Raw genomic sequence first — 9,331 nt, 5'->3', positions numbered from 1 at the left:
TTAATATCCAGGAATCAGCAATGAAAGTACTACACAGATGGTATCTAACACCTGCAAAATTGGCGCATATATACACCAATACTTCACCACTGTGTTGGAAGCGATGTGGTCAGAAAGCATCATACATACACGTATGGTGGGAGTGTCCGCTTGTTGCTCAGTATTGGAAAAACATCATACAAAACATCCAAGCTCTAACAGGTTATAACTTATTGTACGATCCGGCATTGATTTTGCTCCACCTTTGGCCTGCAGATGGTGTACCTGAAATTAAGAAAAAACTAATCAATGTTCTGTTAATAGCTGCTAAAGTATTGTTAGCAAGTAAATGGAAAGCAGATTCCATCCCAACTATGCAACAATGGTTGCACAAAGTCTGGGATTTTTTCCTACAAGAGAAAATCTCATCCTGGACAAATACTACACATGTTGAGTATCACCAGCTTAACCCCATGGATAAATGGTACCCTGTATTAGAAGAAAATGAACATAGACAAATTCGACTGGGAACAAATAAGAAAACCAAAATATGAAGGGCTACTGTTTGGTTGATGGTGCAATCTATTGACAACATGGGGTGATAAGTGGCTGCATCCACTGAACCAATTAAGAGTATTTCTACATCAACTGAGGCTGTCACATTTGCTTCAATGCTGAACGCTCCTGCTCATCCACAAGTTTATCACTTGTATTGAGGAAACTCCCCAGATATCGTGAATGTGTCCCCCTCCCAATTTTATTTTTGCTGCTGTTTTGACTCATAGCTATTGATTGTATTTTAAATGTTAATAATAATAAAAAAGATAAGTATTTGCTATTCCCTTTCCCCATTCATTTAGTGTAAAAGTAACTATTTGCTATTTCTGTAACACTGAGGATCTTGTATGCGTTTGTGTGAGAATCTGTTTTTCGTATGTATGTGAATTAGACTTAGGAAATAAAAGGAACCAATCGCTTTGAACATATATTAGCCTCGTCTCCATTTGTAACCGGACTTCCTCCGAGGGTAACTTGCATCCTGTATACATTGGTCAGCACCACTGAAAAATATATTTCATAACGCCTCTGCTGTATATAAAGCAGTTAGGCTAACACCTCGCTGAAGGCGTGGGGGCCGAGAGGAGAGGCTGGGGGTCATTCTAAATTCACAGTCATCCACACATTCAGATGTATCTTTATGAAAGGGGGGGAGTAAATAAAGTACATTCTTGATACTTGTTAGATTTACTGTAACAATTTTGGCATGTTTCTTCATCATAAAGCTGAGTGATGCAAATAAAATGTATTGATTATAACAACATTTGTGATTGTTGCAGTTCCACAGTAAAAGTTATAATTCAAAGTGGAAATGGTAACAGGCTTGCTACAGGAGTCCCCAGAATACATCTTATAATGTTTTTGCCCCCTTCCACTGAAAGAGTAAGAAAGTTAGCTTCCTAGTGGCGCAAGGGACTCTTACTATTTGTGTGTTGCTTCTTAAAAGGATGACTTTCACACAGTCTGGAACTGTATTTAGGTATAGGAAAGACCAAAAGTTCAGTAGCACCTTAAAGTTTAACAAAATTTGTAGCAGGGTATGATATCTGAAGAAGGGAGCCGTGACTCAGGAAAGCTCCTCCCCTGCCCCAGATTTTGTCAGTCTTTCGGGTGCTCCTGGACTCTGGCTCTTTTCTACTGCTACAGACAGACTACCCAGTTTGATCTATATAGTTAGGTATATTTCCATAATTCCTAGTAAACACTACCATCTCTTGGTGAAAGATAAGAGCAGCACTTTCTTTTAAAGAGGGTGTCCTGCTAAATTTCAGGGTTCGGCAAGGGAAACTCAATTTATCTTTTACATCTTCGGATTCCCATCTGTTTACTCAGGGGTCATTTCCTGCAGGAGTGCACAGGAGCAGAGCTCCGGCAGTAAAGAGCCCAGGGGCTGGGCACATGCAACAAGCCCCACCCACTGACCCCAGCAGCCCTTAGTCAGAGCAAGAAGCAGCCAGGTAAGTTGCAGAGCCTCCCCCCCTCCAAAACAGTCCAGTGGCACCTTTAAGACCAAGTTTTATTCAGGTACAAGCTCTCCCTCCTCTGCGAGGACAAATCTGCATAGCTAGGAATCCAAAACAGTCCAGTGGAGCCTAAGCAATGGGTGTTGCGGCATATGCAAATAAGTGATGCTAATTAGTTATGTTAATGAGCTCCTGCACCTCTTTTTCTACGAAATGACCCCTGTGTTTACTTATCGCTTGTGGGGAGGGGGGGAAGTAGCAATAATGTAAGTGTTTTCCTGAACAAACTCTTTTTTAAAGGTAGTGTGGTGTAATGGTTAGTGCTGGACTAGGATCTGGGAGACCCCAGTTTGAATACCTGTTCTGTCCTCAAGTTTGCTGGCTGACTTTGGGCCAGTCACACACTCGCAGCCTAGTCTACCTCACAGGGTTGTTCTGAGGATAAAATGGAGAACAATGTAAGCTGTTTTGGGCCCCCAGTGTTGAGAATGATGGGGTTTAGACAAAACAGTGTCCAGTGGCACCTTTAAGACCAATGAAGTTTTATTCAAGGTATTCGCTTTCGTGAGCACACTTCCTCAAATACAATGAAATGGAAGCTGCCGGTCCATATACATAGAGAGGGTGAGCAGCAAATTAGCATGCAGCATATAAAAGGTGTTTAACAGATGCAAGGACCTAACTGGAATAATCTTAGTTTATATGGTCACCATTTGGGTTTAATTCTGAGGAATTAATGAAGGAAATAAATATATCAGAATCTGAGACTGATAGGCAGATGTACCCTTTTAAACTGTGGAATGATGGCAGTAATTAACTGAGACCCTCAGACGTAATTATTTCCTTCACCATGTTTCCCCCTGGAATTGAACCCAAACAAATAGTGATCATATAAAGGAAGCTTGTTATTCCAATTTGGCCCTTGAATCATTTAAACATCTTCATTATGTTGTATGCTAATTTGCTGCTCACCCTTTACCTATATGTACAGTCTGGCAACTTCCACTTCATTGTATCTGAAGACATCATGGCTGCAGTCTCACACACACACTAAATAATCCACTTTCAGTGCACTTTTCAATTGGATTTTACTGTGTGAACCGGCAAAATCCAGTTGGAAAGTGCACCAGCGGACTGTTTAGTGTGTGTGCATGCACACAAAAGCTTATAGACTTAGAATTAAACTGTGTTGGCCTTAAAGGTGCCACTGGACTGGAACTTTGTTCTGTTGCTTCAGATCAATAGGGCCGCACACCTGGATCTACCTAAGAACAGGAAAGACCCTTTCTCCCCCGCTCTGTTGCTACAGTAGAAAAGAGCCAGAGTCCGGGAACACTTGAAAGTAGGGTTGCCAACCTCCAGGTGGGGCCTGGGGATCTCCCGCTTTTACAACTGATCTCCAGCTGACAGAGATCAGCTTCCCTGGAGAAAATGGCTGCTTTGAAGGGTGGACTCTATGGCACTGTACCATGCTGAGGCCCCTCCCCAAACCCCACCCTCTCCTGGCCCCACCCCCAAAGTCTCCAGGTATTTCCCAACCCAGACTTGGCAACCCTACTTGAAAGACTAACAAAAGTTGTGGCCGGGGAGGAACTTTCCTGAGTCACTGCTCACTTCTTCAGCTACAGCGCATCTCCTGCCATACATTTCGTTCGTCTTTAACGTGCTCCTCGACGCCTGTTCTTTTCTGCTGCAGCAGACAGCCCACCAAGACAGCCCCCACCACCTCGAGCTACTTTCTCCCTCTGAGCGCTCCGCTTAGGAAACAAAATAAGCCCTGAGGCGCGGGAGGCGGGACTACAGGCTCGCCTTGCCATTGGCTGGAGAGAACTGGTCATTCGCCTCCCGCTCTGAATGCCGACTGGAAGACGCGGACGGATTCGCCGCCGGCCCCGCCCCGTCCCCATGACGTAGAGGCGCAAGCCGGAGGGCGGGGAGCCACGTTGGGGCCTTCAGCCGCCGCCTGCGCGGGAAAGAGAGCGGCCCTTCGCTGCGCCGCGTGAGTGGGTCCGTTTTGCCGGCCGTTGGGGGAACGGTGGCCGCGAGGGCGGGGAGGGCGGGGCTCATGGGCTGGGGGGGCGCCTCCGCCCTCCCCCTTCCCGCGCGGGGCGGGGCTTTTGTCGGTCTGGGGAAGTCGGCGGCGGGGGGCGAGGGCGGGTTTTTTGGGCAGGTTTCGGCTTCGTTCCCCCTTCCCCAAACCGGTCTTTTTTTCAGGCCCGTTTCCCCCTCGCCTGCAGGAAATGGGGGTGTTTAGCGACCCGCCGTGCGGAGGGTGAATACCTGAAGGGCGTTTCGTGTATTCAAGAGGAGGGAGGGAGGAAAAGGGAAAGTCTCATGCGGGTATTTTATTAGTCCGAGGTAGAGCTGCAGACTGCCCCGAAATAGGTTTCCACCAGCACCAGCCCTTCTGAGTTTAAAAAGGTAAAAGTTTCCCTTGCTCGAAAGCCAGTCGAATCCGACTCTAGGGTTGCGGTGCTCCTCTCCGTTTCCAAGCTGAAGAGCCAGCGCTGTCAGAAGACGTTTCCGTGGTCATGTGGCCGGCATGACTAAACACCAAGGCGCACGGAAAGCTGTGACCTTCCCACCGAAGTGGTCCCTATTTATCTACTTGCAATTTCTTGCTTTCGAACTGCTAGGTTGGCAGGAGCTGGAACTAGAGAGGGGAGCTCACTCCATCATGCGGCACACTCAGATCTCGAACTGCTGAACTACTGACCTTCCACAGCCTGCAGTTCAGCGTCTTAACTACTTCAGCCACTGCAACTCCCCTTCTGAGTTTAGGTCCTAGTAAATGTGGGACGAGGGATGAATGAATCCCAACCTTGGGATCGAGCCACTTTTAGGCACGCTTTCTTAGATTCTGGTGGGTATCTGAGGGAAGTGTGCCCCTGCACACGAAAGCTTCGGCCACAGAATCAAACTTCGTTGGTCTTGGAGGTGCCACCGGACTCAAACTTTGTTCTTAGGCAGCCATCCCCCAGGGATTGCCCCTGCCCCGTTATCCCCTGTTGGTGTCCAGAGGGGACCTGGTAACCCTATCCTGGGTAATGACACCTCATCTTCAGACCGATGCTCCCTCTAAGCTTTGGAGTCTTGTGAGCAAAAATTCTGCTTTGTGAACTACTGGCATTAAAGGGGTGAGTGAGCCACTTGGCTACTGCATAAATTAGCTTGCTCTGGGGCCATCCCTTCCTGAGCTAAGACAGAAATGGGTGAGCTAGCTCACGCTCACTCAGCTTAGAGGGAACACTGCTCCAGACTACAAAGTGCGGTTCCCCTGGAGTAAAGGGATGCTTTGTAGGGTGGACTCTGTGACATTCTGCCCCCACTGAGGTCCCTGTCCTCTCCAGGCTCCATCCCTAAATGTTAAGGAGTTTCCTAACCTGGCTCTGGTAGCCCTACCCTTTAATCCCCTGATGGTGGCTGGGGGGGGGGGGGGGGGGGGGGGGACTTAGCAGCCCTACCCCCTGGAATTATACCTCAGCTCCAGACTGCAGAGATCAGTTCCCTTGGAGAAAATGGATGCTTCGGACGGTGGACTGTATGCCATTGTGCCCCATTGAGGTCCCTGTCCTTCCCAGGCGTCATCCCCAAATCTTCAGGAGTTTCCCAGCCTGGATCTCGTACCCCTACCCCCTTATCCCCCTGCAGATGATTGGGGGGGGGGGACCTGGCAACCCTACAACCTGGAATTCCAGCTCTCCTCCAGACTACGGAGATCAGTTCCTCTGGAGGAAATGGATGCTTCGGAGGGTGGACTCTCTGGCATTGTACCCCACTGGGGTCCCTCTCCTGCCCAGGCTCCACCCCCAAATCTCCAGAAGTTTCCCAGCCTTGAGCCGGCAACCTTACTCCCCCGTTCCCAGCCAGTGGCACCTGGCAACCCTAAGTTATTAAGTCCTATTAAGTGGAGTTTAGTTCCTACGGTGCAGTTTTTAGATTCTTGGTGCCTAACTGGTAAATATGTTTACTGAAACATAACATAAGAAGAGCCCTGCTGGATCATACCAGTGGTTTATCTAGTCTAGCACCATGTCTCATGCAGTGGCCAACATGCTTCTCTGCAGGTCCAGCACAGGGCACGGAGGCCGAGGTCTTCCCCTGATGTTGCCTCCTCACTCTGGGATTCAGGGGTTTGGTGTCTTTGAATGTGGATGGAATCTTGAACAGGGCTTTTGTGGCAAATCTTAGACAGCTAGTCTTGGTCCTCACAGAAGCAGGTGTTCTCACAGGTACTTGTGTTTTAATAGTAATCTCACTTGTTTTTGGTTGCAGACATCTTGCTATGAGTAAGCCAGACAAAAGGAAGAATCGGGTCCTAGAAGTCAAATTTGTGGCAGATGAAGACGTTCTGCAGCACATTTCCGAGAATGCTGGTATGGCTCACTCGGCTGTAAAGGGCTTCCTTGTTAATATTAAATGAGTTCTGAGTTGGGGCTTTTTCAAAAACATCCTCAGTAAGCTTTGGATGTCCTTAGGTGCCTTAAAAAATACACGCTTTCTAGAAGCACAGTTGTGTGATGCTTTTCCTGTCTCTGATACATGACCTCTGGGATAACACAAAAAGCCCCACTCGCTCAAAGTGAAAGCATCGCACTCCGGTTTATTATTTTGTTCCAAAATAGACCCCTATTGCCAGTCATTGTTCTGTTTCTTTAAAGTGCCAATTCCAGTTGATTGTGTTTTTGTTCAAAGTATTCCTGATAATGATACGTTGATCTTCGGGACAGCCAGCTGTAGCACGTGGAAATCTCAAAACTGCAAATGCATGGTTTTCAGGACAGTGCTTCACTAAGGCAGAAAGCATTACAGCAATCCTCAGCACGGTCCCTGTGGGTGCCAGGGCACCTGCCGCTGTGTTTCCTGGCACCGTCTTCTCGCTTCCCTGCTGTCCTCCTCTGCCCCATTCAAGTGTTTTTCTTTTCTATTTTTTCTTTGATATTCAAGTTATTTATTTTATATCCCGCCCTCCCCGCAAAGGCAGGCTCAGGGCGGCTTACAGTCATATATAAAAATACATTGTACAAATATTAAAACAGATAAAACAGTTAAAAACACAACAAAGTGCAAAGTGCTAGCAGTACAGTAAACAATAAACAATGGCAGTCTTTCGTCATCCGGATATAATGATCGTCATATTCCAGGTTTCTTGCCAGACAATCAGGTATTACTTTAGTGCTGGTGTTGGTGCTGATGTTAGAGCCAGGGCCACGATGTTACCGGCGGCTCCTTAACTAAAAGCCTGGTGGAAGAGCTTCATTTTACAGGCCCTGTGGAACTGCAAAAGGTCCCACAGGGCCCTGACGTCCTCCGGGAGCTCATTCCACCAGTGCGGGGCTGCCACAGAGAAGGCCCTGGCCCTTGTCACCGCTAGCCTGGCTTCTTTAGGGCCCTAAAGAAAAGTTCTTAAATTCCCCTCTTTTTCTCCTTTTGTCCTTCATTCCTGTGCCACACTGTTTGCCTCACCAGCTTGAAGGAGTGCTAAAGGCAATGGGAGGATGAAAAAGTTGTGGTGGGAATGGGATGGTTAGAGATAAGGAGGGATGAAATAGGGCTCAACAAATCTGGGGGCTTGAAATTTTGGCAGGGAGAGGGGAAGGGGGGGGAGCAGGGTTGAACAAACCCGATGCCTTGAAGTTTCCTTGCAGTGCCTGCCTTTTTGGGGGTGGATCAGATAAGCAAGTGTTTGAAAGGTGCCACCTGTTAGTTCTGTTGCCATGCCATTAGCAAACCTTGAGAATTGAAAACTTCTCATAGTGTTTCTTCCTCCCCAAAATAGCCTTGGTGGTCTTCCTTAAACAAACCGGTGAAAGTTAATTTTCTAGACATTAGATCTTGTGGCACTGTCCTGGTGTTCATATTGGAATTTTTGGAACTAAACCTAGCGTGATCGTAATTGGCGTGAATACGTCAGTACCTAAAAAGCAGTTGAACATACATGCAGAGAGAGAGAAATAGAAGTGTGTATGCTTTTCTGAGGAGAAATAGCAGAATGGATGATACCATTTCTTTGACTTCGAGTCTTCTTATTGCACTTCTAGGTCCTAAAGTTCAGAAGAAGAAAGTTCCACCTGTAATTGATGTGAAAAGATGGGTGAAGGAAACAGAAGGCAACTCCAGTGAGGAGACCCAGGATGCTTTTGAGCAGCAGGACTACGTGTCTGTTCTTGGGACAGGCATCAAAGGTATTTCTGAAAGAAGTGTCGCATTTGAGTCGGCTAAGTAATAATGGTCTAACATGGCAGCCCAGAAATTTTTGTAGGGCTTGGTTCATTCGAAAAACATTTGCATGTTTCATAATATGTAAGTCTTTGGCCAAGAAGTGTTATAAGTGGCTCCCACCTACCCTCACCAAAAGACATAAAGAAACCCCTTGTTATTGCTTTGTTTCTGCCTCTTTTTTTTTTTGGGTGGTATTTTTGCATTTGTCTCTCTGTGTACGCATGCACGCACCTGTGCCTGCCCATGCCTGGAAGTCATGGTGATCTCTGGTGACTCCTACTAGGGCATGGAGGATGTTTAGATGTTTTTGATGGGCTGCCTCTGCCTCCTGGCCCTGGTATTCTATGGGGGTGTCCCATCCAAATACTTGCCAGGGTTGGCCCTGCTTAGCATCTGAGATCTGACGAGAGGGGGCTTGTCTGGGCTATCCGGGTCAGGACATTTCTGTCTCCTTTTCTAAGGGTCTTTGAAAAATGGTTCTGTTGCAGGTGGCAGCAATGTCTTCGCGTTCAGAACTCCAAAGAACTCCAAAAAGATGGCAGAGATGGGTAAGTTGGTTACACTAAGCAAATTATTTTTTTCATCCCAGTCTTGATGCTACATGTGAGATTTCTAAGAACTCCCAATGGCCATTTTATTTGATTCTGTAAGTTCAGTGTGTTTGGGTGCTGTTGCATGCCAAAATATTGGACTCTGAGTATCATTTAGGGCAGAGTATAGAAAACTATATGACTAACTTTATGGGGCCAGTGAAGCTGAGTCAGACTTTTGGTCTATCGTCGGTATTGTCTGCTTTGACAAAGTGGCCCTCTAGGGCCTAAGGCTGAGGTCTTTCACATCACTTAGTACCTGGTTGTTTTTTTTACTGAAGATGCCAAGGTTTGAACCTGGAACCTTTTGCATGCATAGCAGGTCTCATTATGGACAGCCTTTTGGCACCTCGTGGCAAATTCCTGCTAAAATTTGGTGGGAATTCCAAAAGAACTTGTGTTGCAGCATGGTGGGTGCTGGTATTCAAATTCTGAACACTTAAAGCCCCGTGCAGTGCTGCTTCATCTTTTGAGTTCTCCCGATTGAGGCTTAAATGTATGGGTAGTCACATTGTTATG

At 47.0% G+C, this 9,331-nt stretch overlaps 1 protein-coding gene across 1 annotated transcript in view; it reads left to right on the top strand.

The window, feature by feature from the left end:
* The first annotated feature begins 3,956 nt into the window (after window positions 1–3,956).
* Window positions 3,957–9,331, top strand: part of ORC2 (origin recognition complex subunit 2) — a 32,652-nt gene continuing 27,277 nt past the window's right edge. The window contains exons 1-4 of the mRNA XM_015408675.1: window positions 3,957–3,999; window positions 6,276–6,376; window positions 8,042–8,185; window positions 8,711–8,770. Coding sequence (XP_015264161.1) covers window positions 6,286–6,376; window positions 8,042–8,185; window positions 8,711–8,770 — 295 coding nt within the window. The 5' untranslated portion in view covers window positions 3,957–3,999; window positions 6,276–6,285. The remainder of the gene's footprint in view (window positions 4,000–6,275; window positions 6,377–8,041; window positions 8,186–8,710; window positions 8,771–9,331) is intronic.

This window comes from Gekko japonicus, unplaced genomic scaffold, assembly GCF_001447785.1.
Source record: "Gekko japonicus isolate JY-2015 unplaced genomic scaffold, Gekko_japonicus_V1.1 scaffold2090, whole genome shotgun sequence".
Taxonomy (NCBI): Eukaryota; Metazoa; Chordata; class Lepidosauria; order Squamata; family Gekkonidae; genus Gekko; species Gekko japonicus.
This window is presented reverse-complemented; position numbering and strand designations above follow the sequence as displayed.